Source organism: Pogoniulus pusillus, chromosome 19 (assembly GCF_015220805.1).
Source record: "Pogoniulus pusillus isolate bPogPus1 chromosome 19, bPogPus1.pri, whole genome shotgun sequence".
NCBI classification, from domain to species: domain Eukaryota; kingdom Metazoa; phylum Chordata; class Aves; order Piciformes; family Lybiidae; genus Pogoniulus; species Pogoniulus pusillus.
In genome coordinates, this window is record NC_087282.1 from 17,071,378 (window position 1) to 17,097,153 (window position 25,776).

General features: G+C 37.4%; 1 protein-coding gene and 1 long non-coding RNA gene across 4 annotated transcripts; both read right to left on the bottom strand.

Annotated features, from left to right (window-relative positions):
- Positions 1–1,877: 1,877 nt before the first annotated feature.
- XIAP (X-linked inhibitor of apoptosis) lies at positions 1,878–20,852 on the bottom strand. 3 transcript variants are annotated; one of them, XM_064159487.1, is made up of 9 exons: positions 20,745–20,852; positions 17,928–18,055; positions 16,787–16,837; positions 10,121–11,027; positions 8,887–8,986; positions 7,006–7,084; positions 6,337–6,370; positions 4,775–4,999; positions 1,878–3,415 (listed from the first exon to the last, which is right to left on the bottom strand). In XM_064159487.1, the coding sequence occupies exons 3-9, from the start codon at positions 16,790–16,792 to the stop codon at positions 3,222–3,224; spliced, it is 1,545 nt and encodes a 514-aa protein (XP_064015557.1). In that variant the 5' UTR covers positions 16,793–16,837; positions 17,928–18,055; positions 20,745–20,852; the 3' UTR covers positions 1,878–3,221. The 3 variants fall into 3 exon arrangements, with proteins under 3 accessions (XP_064015557.1, XP_064015558.1, XP_064015559.1); XM_064159488.1 differs by lacking the exon at positions 16,787–16,837; XM_064159489.1 differs by lacking the exon at positions 4,775–4,999.
- Positions 20,853–24,173: 3,321 nt separating this feature from the next.
- LOC135183705 (uncharacterized) lies at positions 24,174–25,776 on the bottom strand. The gene is made up of 2 exons (XR_010305669.1): positions 25,196–25,776; positions 24,174–24,485 (listed from the first exon to the last, which is right to left on the bottom strand). It is a non-coding gene; the product is annotated as an uncharacterized LOC135183705 (long non-coding RNA).

The window sequence follows — 25,776 nt, forward strand, 5'->3', positions numbered from 1 at the left end:
GAATTCAATTCAAACAACCCATTGTATTTAGATTTTTGTTAATTTCAACAAAAACAATGACAAAAGGTGATTTTAAACCCCCATGGCTTATGTTAACAGCAATGCTTTGAAAACTTTGACAAACTATGTCCTGTAGCTTCAGGCTGCAGGTATACCTAACAAAAATAAACACTGAATACTGCAATCAAAACTAACCAGGCAGTATTAAAAGAAGTGTTTAAATATTGTGCTATTGAAAATAAAAAGCTGCAATAACTGAAAAATCTTTTTATTGTACTGTGAACCTTGAATCAAGCTCCAAAACAAATTTTTAAAGGTATAGACAGCAACGTATGTATAAGAGATAGAAGTGGCAGCAGCCAGCCTAGTAAGTCAGTTCAAGGCAGGGAGAGAAAACTAAATTGTAACAACCCAAAAAAGACCCCCTGGATCTATGTGTGTTCCTTGTTTTAGCTTCTGTGCCTAAATTAGGCATGCAATTCCCCTGTTTTCTAAACAAAACAGTTCCAGAACACATTATTAAAAAGTCTTGTAAATTTCTCACGAATCTAGAACAGCAAAGCTCTGCCGTTGCAAAGATTTTTACCCAGAAGCTCCTAGAAGTTACTGAATACTGATACTTGAGTATGTTCCATGGCTCTTCATTCCAAGTTAACTCTTCTGTAAAAATCGATTCCCAAGTACCCCTGTGCTGCTACTAACCTTCTGCTCCCAAAACCTGTGCTTCTACTCCCTTCATTCACATTGTTAATTTCTACTTCTTTAGACACCTAGCCCACTATTAGTGTCCATGGAATTGCTTCTTTCTTGAAGATACTGAAAATGAAAGCAATTTGAAAAAAAATACCTTCCCAATTCAAGCTGTCAACATTTGATGAATATGCTAATTATTTTTTGTATTTAGTCTGAACTATGATTATAGTTTTTTCTTTCAAAAGCCACTAAACCTACAGAAGAGTTATTTTTTCATCTCACTAACAGGCTTGAAACACTTTAATGTTCCTAAGCAGTTTTAATTGCTCCTGCAGTTCTACCTTTTGTAACATTTATCAAAAGTTGCAGTAAGCAAGACTTTATAACTTTGTTAGTCAACAAACTTTAACATGAAACTATTTGCAATTTGCTTGCACATTATTTGGACAATGTGTTTGCTTTCTATTTCAGATTAGAAGGTACTTTCTGTGGCCTAGTTAGAGACTCCTCTTGGACAGTTTACATACAATACTTATATCCAAAACCATTGCCAATTAGTTTTGTAACAGTCCTAAGGAAAATTTGTCCAATCTCTTTCCCAGACAGAGTTTTGTTGAGCCTCATGCCAAGCTCTGCAGCCTGTAGGTTTTATCTAGCTCACCCAGATAGTCTCTCTCACATGACTTAGGTCAAAGTTAGGTAACAAACCATCTGCTTAAGCAAGTCAACATTGCAAACCATGCAATGCTAACTAAACAAGCTATTTCTGGCAAGATACACCAGCTCCCAGGCAAATACCCCTTTATTTCCCTCAGAAAGTAGAGAAAACCCTCTTTGTGAGTGAAAATGGGAGCTAGGAACAAGCTTATCAGAACTGCCAGTCCCTATATATCATAAAAAATCCCCATAGGCACAAATTAGCTGAAACACTAAACTCTTTACAAAGGCACAAAACTTTTCTGTGCTGAATTCTTTATGAATTTCTAGTCATCATATATTCCCAAGAATCAAAATATAATTTATTTAAAAACCCCACATATTTTAATTTTATAATGAATGAACTTTAACTTATACAAACAATAGATTTTATTTCCTCTTCAGTTAAAATATATTTGTTATCCTTAATAATATTCACGTTAAATTAGTAACAGTTCAGTTACAAAACAAACAAGCAGAAAGCAACCTTCTGTTGTGATTTTTTTTATTAAAGTGAAGATCAAATGTGCTGATCAAGGAACAACTGAGCCACACTCACTTCATTTTAAATATTCCTAACCCTACACCATCAGATAATCACAGCACATACTTTAAACAAAACAACAACTAAACATTAGATTTTAGTGTTCTGGATTATTAAACCTTCTATCATGTGAAAAACTATATTCTGCATATTCTTAATCTCTTATTGTTTGGGACTCAAAAATATATAGAGAATATTTTAACTCCACAAAGTGAAGAAGTCACATAATTAAGCAGAATGATTGTAAACCAGCTGTACTTGAATACAATGCTATGATACTTTAATTGGAGAATTAAGGATCAGTACAGTAAGAAATAGTTTAAGAATTCTGACAGTCATCAGTAAACTTTGTAATTCAAATACTGCAAATTGGTAAGAACAGAAGTAAAAGATTTCTAACTCTACTGGTTAATTAAAAAAAAACATAGGGAAATAACTGAATATTCTCTTACAAAAAACAGACAAACACAAGCACTGCAAAAGTAGTAGCATATAAATGACCAGGGTAACACTGAATGTTACAAAAACACAAGAAAAAGAAGTCAAACAATGAACACTTTTCTGTGTAGAGGGCAATTTTAAAGTCAGGTGGCTCCTTTCATGAAGGGCACAAGGTATGTTAAATCTCATTTCTGTTGAGTTCTCTTTTAAAGGAATGAAATTAATGTGCACTTTATATGCAGAAGGATTTTATGTGCAAAATGGATAGATAAAACTAGTTTACTGAAGCCAAATTATACATCTGAACAAAAAAAATGTAAGCAGGATTTATGTATCAAGACTGACAAACTTACAGAGTAGCAGTAGCAAAAAAAGTGAAATATTGCAGCAGCAGGTTTACACATATTCTCTGAATTATGTCACAAGCAAAAGTATAGAAATAAGATATTTACATAACATTTTTGAGAAGCTAAATAATTCAATGTACATGTATATAATAATTTAAACTCACTTATTTACAGATTTTATTTAGGGCTAGACTTTTTATACAACTGTATTTCATAAACTTCAGTTTTATGAAGTCCTACTAAAGTGAAGCATAGGAATAATCACATAAGTAAAGCTTTGCTTTACTCAGGCTTTCCCAAATCAGATCTTTAAAATGAAGCTACAGAATGTACATATTTGCCTTTTGATACTGATTTTCTGCATACAAAAAATTCAGTTGAGGAAAGTATTTCGGAGAAGGTTAAACTGCATGTCAAGTTTGACAGCAGAAAAGTAAAAAACCTGCTGTATGATTACAGTACGGCAGGAAACATTTGTGTCCCCAGTGCTGTTTACTTCACTAATACATAAAAACTTCCTGCTTTTTCATAATATTTGTTCGACACAGAGGGCAGTCATCAAATGGTTCAGCACATTCCTTACAGGCAACTAAATGACCACAGGGAATGAGGACAACTGATATATCTTTAGCCATACAGATTTTGCAAAGCTTTTCTTCCTGCAAGCGTCTTAACTTCTCCTCAGTACTGAGATCTAAGAAAAATAAACACATAAAAAGAAGTTAACATATTTAGTACCATTGAGTCTTTTTTATTTTTATTTGTTTTTTCACTCTACACACAAGGACAAGATAGGAAACAAATAATTATAGAAGATAGGAAACCAAGCTGCATCATGGAATCCTCTTCCCTCATCTGCCCCTGCCATCTCAGGATATCTTCCAGGCCAATGCAAGCAGGGAATTCAACTATCTATATTTAGAAGAGCTTGAAGTACCTACAGAATTTAGGATATACATATTTCAATCAGGAACCATTCTTTTCACAGACTTTTCACTGACAACTTTCCTTAAATTTAGACAGAAGACAAAAGAAAGGGTCATTTATACTGGTTAAGTAATTTGGAATACTTTAGGGTTTTAATAGAGAGTTTCCTTATTGAAAAGAATGATTTTATTTCCTTCCCTGCCTCCATTTTCTAAATGCCCATACCTCAAAAGCTTTACAAATTTGTAACACAGAAAGAACCAATTTTGCATGCGAACTATTTGATATTTCAGCATGCCCCATGTGAAACTGCAAACTTTAAACGCCTTCCTCCACCAGCTGGGGAAAGCTCTGCACAGCCAACCACAAAAATAATGTCCATCTTCATTGCAAGTTCATTTTCCCCCATGTCCATTAAAAATCTTATTGAAGCAGCAGACTGGCAAGATGTCTGCTGATTGTGCCAACCAGATGGTCTTTTGCTCCCTGTGAATTCATCCATATGCTTGTCTTAAGCTACAAGTGTCCACAGTTACAAGTCTTGGGTTTGGTCTATTTGCAATGTACCACAACGGCTTTCTAAGCACAACTGTGCATGTCCCAGCGTAGCTGGTTAACAAATAATTGAAACAATTCACTTGTTCATATTGGCCAAGAAGGAAATTGCTTCTATTCCATGAAAAATGTTATACTGAAGGATTTTTTTCATTTCAAATATACTGAATATTTGAAGATATGTTGCTGTATCTATTTCATTTTGCCACCAAAGCCCCCACATCTATAGTTACTCTAGCTTTTATTTTTAAACATCATTGTCACAATAATTTTGGCTTTTTAGTTGGCATGTATAACCAGAAACACACTAGACTCCTGTTTCAATATTATACACTTTTGAGGTATTAATACCACTCATTTTATATATAATATTTTACAAATGCTGCTACACTCAACTATTTTAACACCCTCTTGGTTCAGCTTTTTTTTTTATGTCCAAAAATAAATCTCTTGACTTTTAAATTACAATACTGTAACTCCACCTTAGGAAAAGCTTGAACCAGAGGGTAGAATAAACATGTAACAGTAAGATATATTTCAAAGACTAAAAAGCTGATAAGAAAGTACACACAGAGGTTTTGCAATCGAATAAGCTCATCTTGCTCAACTGGGCTTTCATTTGGTTCTTCTTCCCTTGTGTTTTCTTTCTGAGCACTTAAGTCTGCTACCAGATCCTCAACAGATGTGTGACTTTCTCCAGACATCTGCAATCTCTTTTCCATGGTGTTCCTAATCTCAGACAAACAGAAACCCATGTCTATGGCACTTTGTACCAAAGGATTCTGTAAGAGATCATCTAAAACAAGAAATTAAAAAATAAACAAACAAAACCAACAATTTAACAAGGATGAATCCAATTATTGGACAGTATTCGCTACTACACTCTAAGACACCTTTGTAAGTATCAATCCAAAGGAACCACATTTCCAATTTGAGAATTTTGCTCATTGTAAAAACTGCATTGTCTAAACACCAAAAACTGCAGACTTGAGACATCTTCTGTCTTAGCTTTCCCAGTCTCCCCTCACCCATTTATAATACAGAAATCCTCCAAGATTTGCTATTCAAATTAAATACTTCAACTTCTTTAAAAAGTCTTAAATAATGAACATCACAAATTCTAAAACTGAATCTTAACTGAAATCTGTCCAAAATTACAAGGCACAGTAGAGGTTTAGTGTTTCATAATATTACATTAAATTTAGTTCAGTTCAAGGAAGAAAAATAAGATCATAATTACATTGAGAGAAATCAGTAAAGGATTTCCATTTACAAAACCAACATAGAGCACAGTCAGCAGGCAAGTCTACCTGTGGTAAGACACATCACTATTTTGGGAAACTACTTTTTCATTTTGTTGGCCTCCCCCCTTTCGTCTTTTATATATATATATATATATATTTAGTTAGCAGAGGGCATTCTTTGCAGTTCTTCTGTTACATGTAAATGACTATTTGCTCTTAACAAGATTGCTCAAAGAGCAAAAATTTTAACCTAATTCTAATGACCGAGCAGCACGTGAGATTTCTAAAATAGGTTTTTATAACTACTCTTATTAGCAACAGCTATCATTCCCTTGGATGAAGTTGCTTGATTATCTTCCTGTTACACCTTTAACTGTCTTGTCTTTTCACTGCTTGGCATTTGTAAAACACATTGCAGGAATGTCTAACACTGGGACACATACTGAGCTATTTAAGCTTTCTCGGCTTCCTAGTCCGTGCCATTTAACAGACCAATTATTTCTGCCTCATGAAAAGCAACAACGGTTGTTTCAGTTCAGTATTCTTTACCATTCATCCCACAGCACTATTAATTCATTACTTAATGCATACCCACTATCTATAAAAATAAGACTGCACACTATATGTACTTCTTTCATGGCTTACAATCTTCATTTTACAGTATTTATCCAACCATGATTAGATTTCCCCTAAGAGAAATAAAATTCATTCCATGGCTCCTTAGAAGCAATGGAAGAGTATCATCCAACAATGTGCCTGTCGTGCTTTCTTTAAAGATGTAATAGGGTTACTTTTAGAAGTAATCACTTCCTTTAATATACATGTGAATAAAGATATTGCAAAATAGGGAAAGTGGTGGTGTTTATGCATTCTTTTTTTAAACAGGTACCTTTAGGAGGTATTGTCCCTTCAGCAGCTTCTGTCTGAAAGTGAAATATAAACAGACAAAATTACAATTCTGGAGAATGTGAAAGGAAATCTATACAGCTATAAGACAGAAAATAACTATTTGATTTCAGTTATTTTATTAATTAAAGCAATTAAATCTGTTCTGAATAATTGCAAAGTGATCAGTGTTTTTTTATGTCTCTAATATTGTTTTAAATTTTTATGTTAACCCATCTTTGCTACAATCATATGCACACAATTCTTAGTCTATCAAACAATTCTAAAATATTATTAGTTCATGTTTTAGTTACTGCACACAAGTTTATAATGCTCTACCAAAAAGAAGAATTATCTACTATATTTAAATAAGGGAATTATTAATTGTAAACCTTAGGTTCCTAGGCTATAATAAAAAACAGCAGTGAATACCAAATGTACAGCATTTACAAGGTGCCTAATGCCTGTGATCCATAACCCACCTAAGGAGAACTGTGGGATCTAGAAACCCAGAACGACAGAACAAAGACATACTTTGATGTCTTTTACTTTCTGTCAAAGTAGAAGCAGGACTAAATCACATACAGATAATTAGAAGAGTAACTCCATATCAAAATTACATTAAGATTACTTTATATTTTAACAAAATTACATTGATAAGCAAGACACTTACTGTTGAATCTCTATATCCATCTCTTAAGTGAACATTATTTATAAATTCTATCCCCTTTTCATTTCTCACAAAGCTGCACCTATAAATAAAAATACTGAGTTAAAATAAAACTGCCTAAGCAGCAAACAAAAAATGATGACAAACTTAAGAAAGCTTCCATACATCTCCTACATCATGCAGAATGCTTGCTTTTGAGATCTCTGAATGTTTATTCAACATCAGTAACGCTGCTTAAACAGTCCTAAAAACAACACAATCACAACAGTACTTTGCTGTTTCATGGGTTTGGTGAAATAGAAACCTAAGACTTGTTGGCCATGACAGCTGATTCAGAGATTTATCTAACTAAAGACTCAAACAAAAATCAAATGTTATGTTAAAATGTTGATTCTTTTAGTCTTTTGCATTCAAAGAAAAGCAGTAACTGGCTAGCTTACTGGCCTTACACTACTTTCCAACCAGTCCTAACTGCCAGGCAGAGGTCTTCCCTACTAGAAGATTCAGGAAATGCCATCACTCCTCAACAATAGCTCTCTAGTTTCAGCAGTTACTTGGCCATCATGGTGTGCTGTTGATGACAGCATGCACTGAGACTGATGTGCAGACAAAAGCTCAGGATAACATACTTAATAATCTCAGAGGAAATCATCAAATCTGATATAATCTGAGCAAATTAAAACTAAACCAAACCCATAATAAGGAGCATAACATAGCAAGAAAATGTGTCTTAACCATTCACTGCACCAAGTCAAAATTTGGAATAGCATCTCTTTCAAGTGGCAGAGACTAATAATTAATAGCTGCCTGTACCACTAATGAAAAAAAAAAAATCAGCTAATGTATAAATACTCACTTCCTACAAGCCTTTTGCCACAGAAAACTAATATGGTGGCTAACACATAAAAGATATTGATTTTATCAGTTACACAAGTAACTGAGTCTATGTATTCGGACAGTTTTTACTCACCTGTAAGGAACAATGAGTCACATACTACTCTTCCTTCCCTCAAGACAGATTTTAGACAAAACTGGCAATCTTTCTAAAAACTACTTCTAGGTCTGGAAGCCTCAATCCTGTAAAATTATGCAGAAGTACATTCTGAATTCAATACCACTACTGACTTCTTCAGGTTTGTGTGCATGTTGACAGAAGTTTTGTACTCTATAGAGGTTAGAAACTTTGGCATTTAAGGCTTTTATAGCAACAATTACAATGTAGTGCTTAGATAACAAAAAAAATAATTGGATAGTATTCACAAAGCTTCCCGATTCTGCTAAGACAACAGCTAAGTCCAGACACAGAAATGTTCTCTTTCCCATAATTCTTACAAACAAGATGACATACAAGCAACACTGACTTAAAAGTAAAGATAGAAGATAGAATTTCAGGGCAATGTTTCCAGCTATCACCTCTAACAACTTCGGTGTGTCCTCAGCCTCTTGAGATTTAGTTCTCTTAGCCACTTTGAGAGGTAAGAGGTGAGTTCTTCTAAAGAAGACATTAACCTAATGTCCTTTTTTGAGGCCTCCAATATAACATTAAAACATATGTTGATGATTATACATATAGTAGTGGGACTACAGAGGGCAAAACACTCAGAGTAACAAAAGTAAGGATTTCATGCAAAAAAGTCCTTAAAATCTTTTCTTCTTATGGCACAGAAAAAAATAAGAGCCATGGAAGATAAATGACATTCTCTTGGTGACTACATTATAAAAATTAAGGAAGTGGAGGGCAACTAAGTTATTTTCATGAATCTAAACAATGTTAAGCCACATTGAACCTTCTGAAACCTTTATTAGAATGTTCCATTATTAAAACACAGTGTACTGTAACTAAGACTCAGACATGCAACAAGAAAACAGGAAAAAGTACCTTACCCAGGAAACCATTTGGCATGTTGATCCCATGGGTCATCATCTTCCTTCCACTCTTGCAGTCCTCCACCACAGTGAAAACACACAACGTGATCACCATTACCTGAAGAAACACATGAGAATAAAGTTACATACTTGTAGTACATGTAGCTATACATTTTCAACTAAGAAGCTACACTATTAGCATTTATTTTATTGATTAGCAATGGTAACAAAAACACCTCCATTTTAAAGGATGACATGATTTGAAACAAATGTTCAGGAGAGATAAGTTTAAAAAACACAGAATCGGAATCATGTGAAATATTTTGAATTTTACTTTGGCAAGTGATTTTCCAGATAAAGAGGGTAGAATACAGCTCTCACTCGGCTGTCTGAAGCTAGGTATTTTTAGGAACCCAAGAAGAAATCAATAAAAACAGTTCTGCTGGCCACAAATATAGCCCATATATCACCCATACAAAAATATACCAAAGGTTTTATTTATGGCCACAAGTAAAACAAATAGAGTCACATTAAAAAGTTCTTGGGAGAGCTATGAAGAGAAGCCACTTATGAGCAGAGCAAGAAACTACCCTAGATAATCTCCTTTTCTTGGTGACCTAATAATAGCAACACTTTGCACTTCTACAGCACCTCTCAGTGCAGAATTTCAAAGAGCTTTAAGGCATCATGTGATTCAATCTAATTGGGAAACCAATGCACAAAGACACTGGAGTCTCACTCAAGTCACACAGTGTATGTGTAGAGTAAAAGCTCTTCCTCTGGAGCCACTGCCTTCACAGAGCTTTCACAACAAGTAGGACTGGCATTTGATACCTTTGGGTGCCTGAATTCTATGACAGTGCAAACATAAGTTAACTAAATAAAATGACACATGACTTGGATTGTGTTTTTCTTAGATTTCTCTGCAGGCCACAAGCCCACTGATAAGGTAGGTATCCAGAGGACAGCACTTAAGTCTTTCAAGAAGTAGTAACTTAAATGATCATCGCTATTAAAGATGCATTATGAGGGTTTTAGGAGGCAAGGAAAACACATTGATATTTTACTGCTATAGAACAGACCAAGATTATACTTTGCTATCAAAAATACTTTATATAATGTATATCAATTTACAGAGTAAAGACATTGTGGCAGAGCATTCCATATTAGAATAACAAAATACTTATTTTACTGAGACGCTCCTATAAAATTTCTTTGTAGGAGGTATTAACCATTTTAAGGTTTGACTTACCTACGCTATAGAATCCAGCTTCAGCAAGTTGCTCCTTGTCAACAGGATATATCCAAGTTAAAAATGTTTGTAAACGTCTTCCAAATTTCACCATAGATGGATTCCTTGGATGCTGTGCATTGTTCAGACCACTTCTTCCAAGCTCAGCAGGAATGGATTCACTTGGAACATTTCCAACATCCCGACCCAGGACAAAAAGGCATTTGGGAAAATGCCTCTTGTGTTCTGACCAAGCTCTGTCATCGGGTTCCCACTGTTTCAACTTTCCACCACAACAAAAACATGCCACTTCATCACCAACACCTGTATAATAAAACCCAGCATTAGCTAATTCCTTTGGTGTCAATTGGCTATTGAGAGGCCAGTTGTGAAAAGACTTTAATCTTGTCTCTTCGCTGCACATAGTGGGGTTTTTAGGATACAAACTATCTGACATATCCACAACCTGTCTAGTTCTCAAAAGGTAATCTGCCTCCACATCAGAAGAGTCATCCAAAGTACATGGGAGGGCTGAATTGCTGGGACCATTTTCGGTTCTACGCTGGTAGTTCTGGGCGAGAGGGTGTATGTTATTTTCCAGATAAGTAGATTCAGTAATAAATTTGCAGTTTGGAGAAAGGTTTTTGTGTCTCTCAACTGGAGAATCTCCAGGCAACCATCCTTCAATAGTTGTATGGCAATTGAAGCACTTCACTTTGTCACCTTCTCCAGTATAAACAAAGCCTGCTCGTGCTAGTGCCGATGCTGGAACCGGACAGTCAAGGGGAAATTCAACAAAAGTTCCTAGCCGGTAGTCTTCCTGTGCCCATTCCTGATCGCTGCCAGTGTCTGGAGTGGCAGAAGCTTCCGAGTTATCTGGACCGTTACACGTCATCTCTTCATAAGCACAGCTCTCCTGTCTTCCTTCCTAAACAAAGAATAAGTGTTTTAATTTCACAGAGAGAAGAATAGATCATATATGCAAGCCTGGAAAGTGGCAAAGTCAAACTATCCAGCCTTTATGTATTAAAATAACACCTCTCCTTCTTCTCTCCCATGCTACCCTTGCCTGCCTCCTGGGCCATGCAGAGGCAAACAACAGAGTATCAAAAACAACAACAACCAAGGAAGGAAGGAAGGAAGGAAGGAAGGAAGATAGATCATTAAATTTACCTGGAAAACATACACATTTACAGCTTTAAACAAAGTTGTACCTCCTGCAAGAATAAAATTAAGAAAATACTTAACAAAACCACTGAGAAATTTTACCAAACTGCTGTACTCTGCTTGCAAGATCAGCATCTTGGACTTCCCAGCATTAGCATTCATTCCCGGCACACTGCTTCCACTTTTCCATGCCCTGCACACTCTGTCAAAAGTTCCTGTGCCTCTGCCACCACCTCAGCTTTTCTTCCTTTCTCTTCCTGAAGAAGCATCATTCTCTTTATCACTTATCCCATATTCCTATTTCCTGCCTACACTTTCCAAGGTAAGTACCAAATCCCAGCTCTATCCTGTGTTCTTCTGTGCCAGAAGGCTGCTAAGAGCACTCAAACAAGTCCCTTCTTTCATGAGGATGGAAGAAAAGAACTTGGTTCCTGCAGGTCCTGTGCAAGAACCCAAAATGACAGTCACTGCCTTCATCTCAAGATGGATGAAGGCTGAACACAGTAAAAATTCTGCTCTTGTCCTGACAAGTGTAGTGGTATTATTGACCTGGAAAGTCCTGGGTAAAACAAATGCTACTGCTGATAAATATCTCAAACTCTCTTATCAAGCTTTAAATTACATTATTATGACACTGCCCAAATGGATTTCTTTGCACAAAGTAACTCAGAAATCAGCAAAAATAAATGCAAATAAGGAAGAATGTACTATGCATTATTTTGAACAAATCTTCTCATCCACTGTCTATATAAATACTAAAATCCTCATAATTTTCTACATAAATCATGAAACGTATTCATGTCCAGGTCTCACTTTCATAAGGTAGGCCGTCAGGCAAATATTCATCTTTCTCAACACCTGCATTAATATTGATTATACTTCCAGTATGGTCAATGTATATCTTACAATTATAATAGTTGTTCATATAATACCAGATTTAGCTTCTACAGGAAAAGACAAAACCTTTTTTAAAGTTCAGAGGGAGGAGGGGAAAATTAAAATGACTGTGCACTGCAGGAATGCGGCATCTTCTGCCAAGATGACAAAGATAATTAACCCATAAGTAGGTTGAGTAAGGATGACATTAGAGACCCAGCATGCTTGCTTCAGGTAATCAAGAATACAAGACTACTTCTGAGCACCAGCTTTAATTCCTTCTGTAGTTCATGACTAATGCAATGACACTAGAAATCATACCGTGATTTTCTGGTTTAGCTTAGCAAATTTAAAAATAGCTCCTGAATAAATTGCATTGACTGACCTACAAATCTGTCCTATATGCTTGGTTTGACCTTGAAGGGGAAAAAAAATCAGTAGCTACATGTAGTAATATGAAAGCTGTCATAATATATGTATTTTTTTAATAACAGAAGTTTAGAAGTTCATGTTTATTTCCATTTAAAATCTTTATTTTATTACTTTAGGACTGTTTGTGTAAAGATCTCAAGAGACCTTAGGGGTCTACCATTGTCACAACTACACACATTCATAAAATAATCTGCATTACTGAAATACCATTAGCTGTGTAGTAATTTTCTTATCAGTATGCCTAAAATACTTTCTACAAGAAGGCAAACAAAGTCAATCTCACATCCTTTAGAAAATCATTTTCAAAACCTGCAATGAAAAGGCAAAACAAATGCATATGCTTTTAATGTATGAATAGCAGTATACTTTCATTGCTATTTTACTTATCTGGAAACGAGTTCAGAAACAGTAAACAGCTCATCTTATTTACACTTCTACACATTAACTTTTTTAATTGTTTGTTTATATTTCCCTTAAAATCAGAATAGAGTTTGTATATCTCCTCTTTGATCTACTGCATAGAAAATAACTGAGGCAAATAAGAAATGATCTACTCAGTCATTCTTTGCATTTGCCCTCTCTGTCCCTAAAGTCAGAGATAAAGGCAGACGAAGGTTCAAGCCTGACTTATCTCAGGAATTTACTGCAGGCACAAAGATCACCCCTGGTTTGATATAGGGTGACCACATTCTATAATGAGGACTACGATATATGAAAGTAAAACACAGTTAAAAGACAGAATTAATTATGCCCAGACATCTCATTAACTACCTGCATGCTCTAAATACCACTTAACTGCTTTATTATCAGAATTCAACTTTAAATCTGCCATTTTTGAACAGAAGTCTGATATAGCAATATCACAGGCACACAGAATAAAAAAAAAAGGTAGGTGCACATATATGTATATACACACACACACACATATGTATGTATATATACACACACAAGACTTTGTTATAACAGGAATCCCTCACAGCTATCTGCTAGCATTAACAATGCTCCATTCATATAATAAAGTCCCTTACTTAAAGCAGTCCCTTTAAACTTAAATAAAACGACACTGAAATATAAACCAATGTTGAGAAAAAGACACTAACATGTTTATTAAGAGTTGAGGCAAACTTCACCTGTGCAAGTACTGCTTAAAATATAACATTACTGTTACTTTAAATACAACATTAACTATTTCTGTTTCAAAGTTAAGCGTTCAAAGCAACTATTTGGAGTGTAAAATTAAAACTAGCTTAGGAATAGTAATTCTACACAAGTACTTTAACAGTTGCCTTACTCCAGGTAGTTGGAGTAATGATCTCTGCACAATAACAGCACTCAGACAAACATTAACTGCAGAAGAAAACCAACAGATGGTAAATTTTTGAGCAGTATATGGCAAAAAACCCGTGAAGTAATAAAACACAGCCAACTGTGTACACAAGACTTTACAATACATGACCAGCAAACCCAAGTTCAGAGAGCATACTTTGTGTATATATTAATTGAGGCTTTCTGTATAGATTTAATTAATCACAACAGAATTAAAAGTAGAAGGTCCATTTATAAACACACAGATTTTTTTCAACCTATTACTGAAATATGTTCTTATGTATCTGGTGAGTAAATAGAGCCTATTTAGCCTGAATGACTTCCAGAAGCTGAGCCAGGTTTAATCCTTCTTTTAAACATTTGAATGTACTTGTCACAAGACACTTTGCACTTTCAACCTAAGGTACCAAATTATGTACTCCACTGATTACATTTTAGAAGAAAAAGACAAAAATTCATAGAAGCAATACTAATTTACTCAAAATGCACAATTGTACACTGATTCTCAAGCAAACATGTTAAATTAAGCTTTAAAAATACTTAATAACAGGCAGGACTTTATGCAAAATTCCAACATCACTGCATTACGTAGATCTGAAAGCCTCAAAAGAAAAGTATAGAACTCGTTTTTTTCTTCCAAGGATATTTTATTAGAGATAATTATTTCCTTCCTTAATCCTAACCCAGATTGGCATTATAAGGAGTTATTTTTAAATCTTCTACACGAGAAGCATGGCAACAACCTTCAAGTCTGAAACCTATTCTCACAGCCCTGTGTTCCTGACCAAAGGGGCAATAAACATGAAGCTTCTAGTACTTGACATGCTCACTATGAGAGCAACATTAGACTTCACTGTTGACTGAATTCTGAAATTTGAGCATAGTGCACTGAGTAAATATCAAACAGAACATACTGTACCAGCTGACACACAGATTATGCATATGCCACTTCACTGAATTTCACTTCATGCCTGCTCAGTTGCAATTAGATCAAAGGTGCATGCTGCTAACTGAAAGCATTATTTATAATGATAAAAATCATAAAGAAACACAGAGATTGATTTAAACTGGTTTTATAAATCTTAGCACATTTACATCTCATTATCAGTAGCCATTAAAAAAAAAATCAATCTCCTTGAAGATACTTGTTTTCCTTTATTTTATAAAGAGGGTATATATCTTCACAATGCCCTCTGATTCAGTGCCAAAGTTTACATAAACCCACCAGCTCAGCTTCATTTGTCTGATTTTCAAATAAGTCCTACTTAGCTTCCCATCAGGGTTTATCATTGTAGGAAGTCAGTCAGCAGCTCCAGCCACAAAGACTTTTACATTCTCCACCTTAGAAATAAATATAACCAGGCCAATAGAAACATATCATTTAGAGAATAATATTCTTATTTTTCCTTCACGAGGAAGCCTTATGCATACAGAATGGAGCAATAAAAAACGATAGATCCATGGCAGTACTCTCAGTAAGAGTGGGAGAAATTTGCATCTGCCTATGGCACAGAAAAAAGATTCTTTGGGGGTGAATTTGCAAAATAAATGTTTTAATTTAAAAGTGTTCAAGAAGGAAGATGCAAGTACCAGCCACTACAGAAAAAAACTGGCATGCTGTAGCCTACAAACATGGCCTGACAGAGATATCGAAATTCAAACACAAGACGTAATCAATTTGAGCTGATAATTAATGTATAAATCGGCATTATTCAGTGATCAAGGAAGAGGAAGGACTAAAGGTCTGGAGAAAATCACATTAGCTCTACCACACCTTGCTAAGTGCTTGGTGAAAATCTCAGCGTGAAAGAGATGCTAGCATTTTAAATTTGGACAGAGGAAAACCTATCTAAAGCAATGGCTTAGTTCTGACAGCTGCTGCCACTGAAATAAACTGTCTACAGATGACAGTACCTAAAAATAAGGTGTGTGTAGGGGGAGGAACCAACCTCCCTGCACAAAAAAAACCCCGACAACCCTCCCTCTCCCCAAAAAAAACCCCACAATAAACCAAACAAAATCACACCAAAAAAAACCAAACTTGCAAAAGCCCACACCTCAGGCCTACTGAGAAAACATAAGGAGTCTAAAGGTAAAAGGAGAGATAAGGAGAGCCAACATCAAGAGCACAAAACTTAAAATAAACTCCCACCAAAACAAAGCTATAAAAAAGGAAGGTGCAATCCTGACCATCTCAAGTTACTCTGGCAGTTCCAGTAAGATGAATGTTTTATTCACGGAATAAGCAGGAATATAATGAAGTATTTTTCACCAAAGGCATTGTACTCTTGTAAATCACACAGAAATGACAGTGTTATTTATTACTAATTATTATCATTTATAAATAAGTTTGCCTGAACAGGACTGTTCATAATTATTGAGATTCTGTAAATATTCTTTCAGGCAAACTACAGAGAAAGAGTATTTTTTACTTTAACAGGTTTTTTTCTCTGGTTGTTTCGTTTTTTTTTCCCCTTCTCCCAGCACTTTGGAAAATTAGCCTAGTTGTTTTACCATCCTGTTTGATAATTTCTAACAGTACCTTCATTTCCTTAATTATTCTAGTGTTTTCTCATATAAAAGGCTTCTTAGACAAATCATTTCAGATTTGGTACTATAACACTATTATATGGGGGTGGGAATAATTTTTTTTAAAGATCCTTCATTGCTACCTTATATGCTTACATTTCAGATGCACAATTTAAGTGATTATAATATCCACATTCTACATAATTTTGATGTTTTAACACCTGTTAGCTGCTGTATGACAAACAGGAATTTTATTTAGCTTTAAGTTCTTTCTTGAGAAATTGAATTAAGTTTCAGAACTTTTTCCAATAATAGAGCACAGTTTAGAAGTTGTGTTTAATGCAATTTGAAGCATACCTCCATCCATAAAAGTCTGCCAATATGCTTTGGGGGCTACACAAGCTCCTCCTGAAAGGAGAAATGACAAGCTACTTTTGTCAATTGTAAAGCAGATAAGGTAACAAATAGAAGCTTCAATCTGTGAATAGAAAGTGTACTACTACAGAAATGTAACCATAAGAGCTGAGCAAAAAGAAAAAAAAAATCAGTCAATGGGGATATATTAAGCAGAGAAGCCAACAGTAAAAAAAAAACACCTGCAAAATCTGCAGTGTCCTGGGATGCACCTCCTTTAGAGAGTATAAACTGAGCTCCAACTTTTAATGCTACATCCTTTTACAAATCATTTAAGCTTAAAACTGATGAAAAAGAGATCTCTTTCATCAAGGAGACAATGATATGGAACTTCAGATACAGCAACTCGATTAATTCCTCAGTAAAACTGCTGAATCTTCCAGACTTTAAAGCAAAGTTGTAAAATCACACAAGTACAGAGAGCACATCACCTCCTGCCCTGCTCACTGGCAAAGGTGTACCACCCAGCTAATCCTCCCTACCACGCCAATGTATGATTCATTCAGCTTCATGCAGAAACAGCACCATTATACTTTCTGGTATCACTAGCAAGAATGTTTTAACACTAAAGAATGAGGTGAATACAGATACACACACACATTTATATGCACACAAATAATCTTGGAAACTTGGAAATCTCTCTGGAATTATACTATATATTTTAGTTTTAATTTTGCTGGGAAATTGGGATGACTTTTGAATTAATACCAATTAGAATATTGTGCTGAATGTAAGTTGCACCTGTTGAAAACACTTCCTATTCAATAACAAACCTTCCAAAACATAGCAGAAGGACATCAAGCTCCAAGTTATGTGTCACTTTATTTTACATTTTCGGCAATAGGAGTGACATCCAATTCAAGCTTTGAGGCATGTCTTCTTCAGTCTTACCAAACTTTCAACCTTTATACAGACCTACTTTTTTTGGTATCTTGCCATTTCTGGAGCCTAATTTTCAATTATCACATTCAGTATATTTTTTATTAGATCTCCACAAGACAGATCACATGCTAGAAGACATAAAAAGTAGTAAAGGACTGTGCAGTATTAAGCCCTGAATCAATAAAATGCAAAGGGTACTCACAGTAGTTTTTCTCTGAAAAATTAGTATCCAATCAGACCAAGTTCAGTAACAGATTAATCAAAGCAGATACTGGTGGTTTCATCTCTATTTTACATCCATCTTTAGAACAAATTCCAGTATTTACATTGCTGTTGGTAGAAAAAACAAGGATTAAAAATTGTACTTTTCACAGAACTTTCATCAGAGATCAAAGTTTACAAAGGCATGACTCCAAAGATATGATTAAAAAAAGAAAACACCTTAAAATCCTATCCTTTGGCCAAGAAATCCAAATTCCAAAGTTGGAAGAGTCTGAGATGAGGGAATGTTTGAAATTCAAATGTTTTACTGAAAATAAGAAGAAACTTACCACTAGGGAGACTTCAGCGGATCCAACCGGGGCAATACAAAATCTTAGAACTAAAAAACAGGGGGTGGCAAAAAGCATGAAAGACTGTAACAAGGCTGGAGCACTGAACCCAGTTGCTCTCCTCTCTCCTAGGAAAGACTGTAACAAGGCTGGAGCACTGAATCCAGTTGCTCTCCTCTCTCCTAGGAAAGACTGTAACAAGGCTGGAGCACTGAACCCAGTTGCTCTCTCTCCTAGGAAAGACTGTAACAAGGCTGGAGCACTGAATCCAGTTGCTCTCTCTCCTAGGAAAGACTGTAACAAGGCTGGAGCACTGAACCCAGTTGCTCTCCTCTCTCCTAGGAAAGACTGTAACAAAGCTGGAGCACTGAACCCAGTTGCTCTCCTCTCTCCTAGGAAAGACTGTAACAAAGCTGGAGCACTGAACCCAGTTGCTCTCCTCTCTCCTAGGAAAGACTGTAACAAGGCTGAAGCACTGAACCCAGTTGCTCTCCTCTCTCCTAGGAAAGACTGTAACAAGGCTGGAGCACTGAATCCAGTTGCTCTCTCTCCTAGGAAAGACTGTAACAAGGCTGGAGCACTGAACCCAGTTGCTCTCCTCTCTCCTAGGAAAGATTGTAACAAGGCTGGAGCACTGAATCCAGTTGCTCTCCTCTCTCCTAGGAAAGACTGTAACAAAGCTGGAGCACTGAACCCCAGTTGCTCTCCTCTCTCCTAGGAAAGACTGTAACAACGCTGGAGCACTGAACCCAGGTGCTCTCCTCTCTCCTAGGAAATTCTGCATATGATACAAATTAGACTCCCTGAAACTGTCCATCTCTCTGCAGCTGTTTCACCCACTCTGGAAAGACAGCAACAGACATAAAAGGTACACAGAAGCCTGAAATGAAATCCATATTCATACTTAAAAAACCGAGATAGTAACACACACTCACTGTTCTGATAATGAATACACGTCTGCCTTATGTCAGTGGGAGTCGTCATAAAAATTCCACAACCAAGCAATCACCCTCATGGAATTCTTTCACTTTTGCTACTGGTTACAAAGGGCAACGTCTGAATTACAGAACAACTGTTAACTTGTTCTCTGCCTTTCTTGAGCAATGCTGTAGGTGACAAGTTTTCTAGGGAAATAAGTATCTGTGTATTCTTTAAAGGGTTACAAAGAAAACCACAAAACTATCATGTAGATAGCAAAGTGGAACACTTAGGAAAACTTTTAAAAAGGTAGAAAAATAGCTTAATCCACAAATCCATCACATGACAATTTGCTTTCTTAGAATACTTTGCTGTTACCTCCTCTGTTGTGTGGTGATTTATTTCATGATGAACAAAGAGTAGCTTAAAATGTGTATTGTATTGCTCTTTTGTTAAAAAGTAGTTGATAAAATAGGCATTCCCTCACCTAGCCAGCTTCCTTTCCTTCCAGACTGGTGTGTACCCTAAGATCGTGCAGTTTCTCATTGTTCACTGGAGGAACAAAATCTTCCCACTTAGGCATATGAAGTACTCATATTGCAATACAAGATTTATCAATGATGGGATAATGCTAGCAGTTCTGCAAAAGTATCTAAAAGTAGTTTCAAAACCAAATTTATACATTTTAGCAGGTGTAGGTCAATCGTGGTTAAACTATAAACAGTTCTTACACCCCTTTATAGGGCTTCTATGAGGAACACAGCCAGAAACACTGTTAAAGACACATAGCCATTGTGCAGAAGGGAACTGTCTGAAATTTGAATTCAGATGGAAAAAAAACATATGATCCGACCGTATTGCTTCCTGTAGAATTCTTAATAAATACTTAATTCTTACCACCAAAAACCTGATCGAAACTCCATTTTTATTATCTAGAAGCACAAACAGCACTCTAGAAAGTGATGGATCTATTAAAAGGGTGGACAAGGGGTGGCAAGACAATCTCGTCGATAGAACCGGACGACCACAAAAGTGCGTGTTAGCACAGCAAATTTTTCTTTCAGTTACGTAAAGAGAACACAACAATGAATGTTCTATTCACAGGAAAGCCGCTTGTGAACCTTCAAGCTAGCAGCCAGAGCACGGACCTCAGAGCCACTCGGAGAGGCAGTCTCCGGGACAGGAGTCAGGGTGAGCTGGAGGGGCAAGGCCCGGCCCGGCTGCAGCCCATGAAGGGAGCGCGCCCCGTTCCCATGGCAACGTCTGCCCTGGCGGGCGACTGCCCGCGGCCGGTGGCCAGCTCTGCCGCCGCCGCTGCGAGGTAGAGGCCGGGACCAGCGACGTCCCCGCCAGCCCTCCGGAACTCCGGTACCGTCTGCGTGAGGGGCTGGAGGGCCCCGGGCAGCACGGAGAAACCGAGCCCCCTGCCCCTTCGAGAAGATCCCTGCACGCTGGGCAGCGAGAACCGCCAGAGCGGGCAGCCAAGGAGCCAGTTCCGCCCACTACCACGGCGTACCGACGGCCACGGCCGCACCCGCCTGACAACTCACCGCGGCTCATCGCCCGTCCCTTCCAGCACCGGCTGCCGGCAGCTCCCCACGGCCAGCGCACGCCGACAAAATGGCGGCTCCCAGCAGCCTCTTCGGCCCCTCTCCACGTCTCGGAGGCGAGAGGGAAGCAGCGCCCCTTGGCGGGCTGGGGGGGGGCCGCGGCAGGCGCGCTCCTGCCGGCGAAGAGCGCCGCGTAGTGGCAGCAGGCGGGAAGCGCAGGACGGCAGCGTTTGCCCGCTCCGTCTGCTCCTCCGTCTCGTCTGCGCCTCAGCTCCCATCGCACCCCGGCTCCGCGCCGTCCTAGCCCGCCCGGAGGCTCCTTCTCTTCCCTCACCATCTCGAACGGCCCCTTCATTTCACCTCATATTCTCCAGGCGTTTTCCGGAGCACGCTAATGGCAGCGCTCTTCTTGTTCTCACCCCTTGTTACCACAATTACGGGTTGTCATGACTCAAATGTGCTCAGCGCAGGGCAGTGCAACGGTAGAGCGTGGCCCTGCAAAGTCTCACGGATGCCGTGGCTAGCCAGGTGACAGAATCAATACTAATAAAGTCGCAAGTCTGACCTAAAGAAGGTGTAGCTCTTAAGAACCACCTTCACTGAAAGACAGCATGACAGTGGAGTTACTTATCCTGAAATTTATAAAAGGGAACTGAGAAACCATCTAACAGAAGCTGATCTTCTAAGGTGGTCATGACAAGACACGAATTGCCTACTGGTGATACGTCTGAGTGCAGCTTGGACTCGATGGTAGTTTTTTCTTCATTTACTTTACAGAAATCATAAGGATATCACAGTAAAGCAGGTAGTGCTACTTATTAATGAGTTTGTCACAGACTTTTCCCCCCCCTTTTCCTTTCTTTCCCTTCGTATTCTCACTAGCTGTTACAAATTTCATGTGTTTGGACTAGAATTTTCCAAATCAGACAGAAAACTCAAGCTATTTCCTTTGGTAGTTGTGGCTAAAATCATCTAATACTTTTCAAGGCTAAGATCTTTGTTGTCCAACATTAAAATATCCTGTTAACCTTTTTCTCTTATTTTAGAAACTCAGGTGCCTTCGTGATTGAGCAAGCAAAATTTCATGTAGCCAAGATCCTTGGTTTTCTGTAGGGAACCTGCTGCTCTCAAAAAAAGCCAGCTACTTGGAGAAACCTTCTCAAACTTCATTGGTTTCCCCACTGAGTATGACTCACGTTTTTCAATTCATAATTTCAATTCAATTCAATTCATAATTTCATGTGGGAAATGTTTTGGGACGATTTCAGGAGAAGCAGTTTAATTATACAACGTGGCAGACTGTCTGCAAATTCCAGGGCTTAGACTAGAAGCCCTTTCTGGATAAGGACTGCTTCTCAGTTTATGTTGTCAAGCATCTATTAAGACTTCAATTTAATTCAAAGCTTCTAGTTTTATTACAAGTAACTAGTTTTATTCAAAGCTTCTAGTTTTATTATAGTAACTTCCACTACTGTAAGTAATGAAATAATAAACTCCTTTTGGTCATTTAGCAAAAAAATCAATATTGATATTCAGTAATCAACAATATCCAATAACTTAGGATGAAAGTCCATCTACTCTTCATTCAAAAAGAATGACACACAACTTAAACCATAACATTTACCTATGCAGCCTAACAGTGATGCTGAGCATATAAAGGATGAACAAAAGATTTCCCTGAACTAAAGGAAAAAATAGTCCAACAGGTCTGATACTTTAGAAGCATATTGAGGCTAATGAAAAGCTACCAGAAAAGACACTACTACTACAGATAGGTTCTTGTAAACATCACTGCTAAAGAAAACAACAATTTTACTGCAATGCTATCAACCTTCTGTAATTTGATAATGCAAAGTCATGGTTATGCCCATGACTGACTTCAAGCAAAGACATCTTTCTTGGTTTACAATCTAACAGAAGTTCTGTACTTCCAGTATTCACACTTGTTGTTTTGCTTTTTTTTAAATATGTATTTTACAGTGGCTCTGAAAAGAAATTGTATCCTCAATTTCCATACTTCTGGCATCTAGTGAGGTTACCATGGCTCTCACTCCTACATAAGAATAAGCTACTTTTCCGTTTCCTCACTGGCAGTGCGTGGGGGGATATCTCTGGGGGTTGGCATTTCTCTCAGTTTGAACTCTTCAGAAAATCTGTGCAGGCTAAAATGAAGAAAAGCCATGAAGTAATTTCCAAATAAGAAAACTGTACAGAAGATGCAGACCATTATCCAGGGAAATACTGCAACAATATTATTTAAGTATCTTGAGGATGTTCTTTAATGTGAACAGATGGCCTCAAGAAATGTGCTATGGAAACAAATCACTTTAGACACACAACTGACTGCATTTTCAAAACACACCTCAAATAAATAGTCTAAATCTCTCTGTCTCTCCTGAAATGTATGCATATATGTTGTGGAGGCAAGGAATTAATGTTGCCAAGTCAGGAACTATAAAAATAGAATTATTTTATTTTCCTGAAACCGTGCCCCCAAACTATATACAAAACTAGGTTAGGTTTATTTACAGATTCTAGTTCGATCAGGAATTCTTCAAAAGGATGTTATGGACAAATTTAGAGATTTAAGAAGTCAGGATACGGAAAAGGCTGAGCTATAAACACAGTTTTACCCCACTATCAACGATGCTGAGCAGAGACTTAAGGGAAGAGCAGGCTTTACTCACAGAGGTGAGTCAGGTATTTGGCAGTGATCCCTTGCTGGATTTCTCTGCTCTCAGCTGCCTCCTGACACTATAAACAATATCCAGTAGAGTAGATCATAGAATCATAGAATCAACCAGGTTGGAAGAGACCTCCAAGATGATCCAGTCCAACCTATCACCCAGCCCTATCCAGTCAATTAGACCATGGCACTAAGTGTCTCATCCAGTCTTCTCTTGAACACTTCCAGGGATGGTGACTCCACCACCTCCCTGGGCAGCCCATTCCAATGGCAAATATCTCTCTCTGTGAAGAACTTCCTCCTGAAATCAAGCCTATACTTGCCATGGCACAACTTGAGACTGTGCCCCTTGTTCTGTGAAGGCTTCCACACGGGTCAGCACACTTGCGGAAAGGCACCTCCTGCTGTTCCTCCTACAATGCTAATCCTGCAGGGCAGGGCAGGGAAAGCAATTTTCATGCCTTCTCACCATTCAAACCCTCATTGGGGAGGAGGTTGAGAAGAAAGAAATTTGGAGTACTCTGGAACAATATACTATTTATCTATTTTTTTATTCCATGTATATCCTCTATTTCCTGAAGAGGAAAATAATCAAATGTAAGAGTCTTGATTATTGCAGGCAAGTAAGAGAGAAAAGAGCTAGATGAATTCAGTTGCCTAAAAATGCCAAAATGATTACTGTACATGTCTCACTATCTGAGAAATAGCTCTACTGCAGTAGTGAAAGTCACACCAGTCTAAACTAATTTCACATTGGTCCAGACCAAGATCATTTATTTAAGGATCTCTGGCATAATATGACACAGTGGGAGGCTTGTACCTTAACACTGCAATGTGAGCAGAAACATTTAATCTTATAAATCCTTGTCATACCACCTTATTAATACATTCATAAGCAATGATTTTCACAAAGGTCCTCACTCTGTTGTGCTTTTGATAGCTTTCCAAATGAAGCAAATTGGTTTTAGAGTTTTTTACAGTGGTCCTCTTACAGGTTTTCATGTCTAAATTGAAAACTTAGGTAAAACAATCCCAAAATGCTCTCCCGTCAATACCTAAAAGAAATGGAAGAAAACAGAAAAGAATAAAGTCAGTAATGCTCTTGGAATGCTTATTGTCTAAGTAAGCTAGAGGGGTTGATTTTTAAATTTTTTTGGGGGGAGGAGGGGGTTAGTGTTTTGTGTTGTGTTGAGCTTAACTGGTTTAAAGTTTAGTTTGGATAAAGTTCCAAATCAGTCAGTGGAACAGTAAGCCAAAGGACACAGTTGTACTTTAAAGCCAATGCAAGGGCTTTGGTGACCCAACAGCATTAAAACTACTTTTATTGATTCAAAGTGCTTTTAATTGCAGATAAAATTGTACAATGGTGGTACTTGAACTACAGTAAAAAGTAATTAAACTTTGAAGAAAATTTCAACCAATATCTTTGTCAACACAAAGTGGATGTAGACAAATGTTCATATTTTCTTGGACAAATTTCAAATTGGACAGTTTCCAAATGTTTCAAATTGTTTCATGCAAAGATGATCTTTCAACATCCTTCTGGTAACATTTTCAAGATTAATTTAATATTCTACTAAAAATTCCATCATAACGAAATCAAAATGTCTTTCAAAAATTACAATTCCAAGTTTTTACATACATATTTTTGAGTAATGTGGATAATTAAATCACAGAAAACTTAATGAAATTCAAGGGCAAATGCAAACTCCTGCATCTGGAAAGGAAGAATCCCTTGCATCAGTAATCACTGGGGACCACTTACCTGGGGAGCAGCTCTGCAGTGAAAGATCTCAGTAGATGTGAACTAGCAGTCTGCCCAGACAGCAAAGGCAGCAGCAGCATGCTGGATGGTATAAACAGGAGCACAGGACCTGCTGATCAGAAGGGAGTCATTATCCCCCTTGACTCAGCACTCATCAGACCACATCTAGAATACTGCATCCAGTTTTAGGGACACTTTATTATCTGGGGTGAGGTCAGCACTACTGAACCACCATGATGATCAGAGGTGGCTCAGGAAGAGGGAGGACTTGTTTGGCTTGGAGAAGATACGACTTTGGGAGCAGCATTCCTGTACATATAAGGGAGTCACCAAGAAGATGGAGGTAGTGGTGTGTTGCAGAAGGGCAGAGGACAATATGCATAGACAAAACCAAGAGGTTCTGAGTGAGTATAAGCAAAAGCTTTTCAAATATGAGGACAGTTAAGCAGTCTCCATCATTGGAGGGCTTCATGACCAGTCTGGAAAAAGCTCTGGGTGAAGTGATCTGATCTCATGGCTGACCCTGCAGGAGGTTGGATTAGATCATCTCCTGAGTTCTTTTCCAACTTGAATTACTCTGT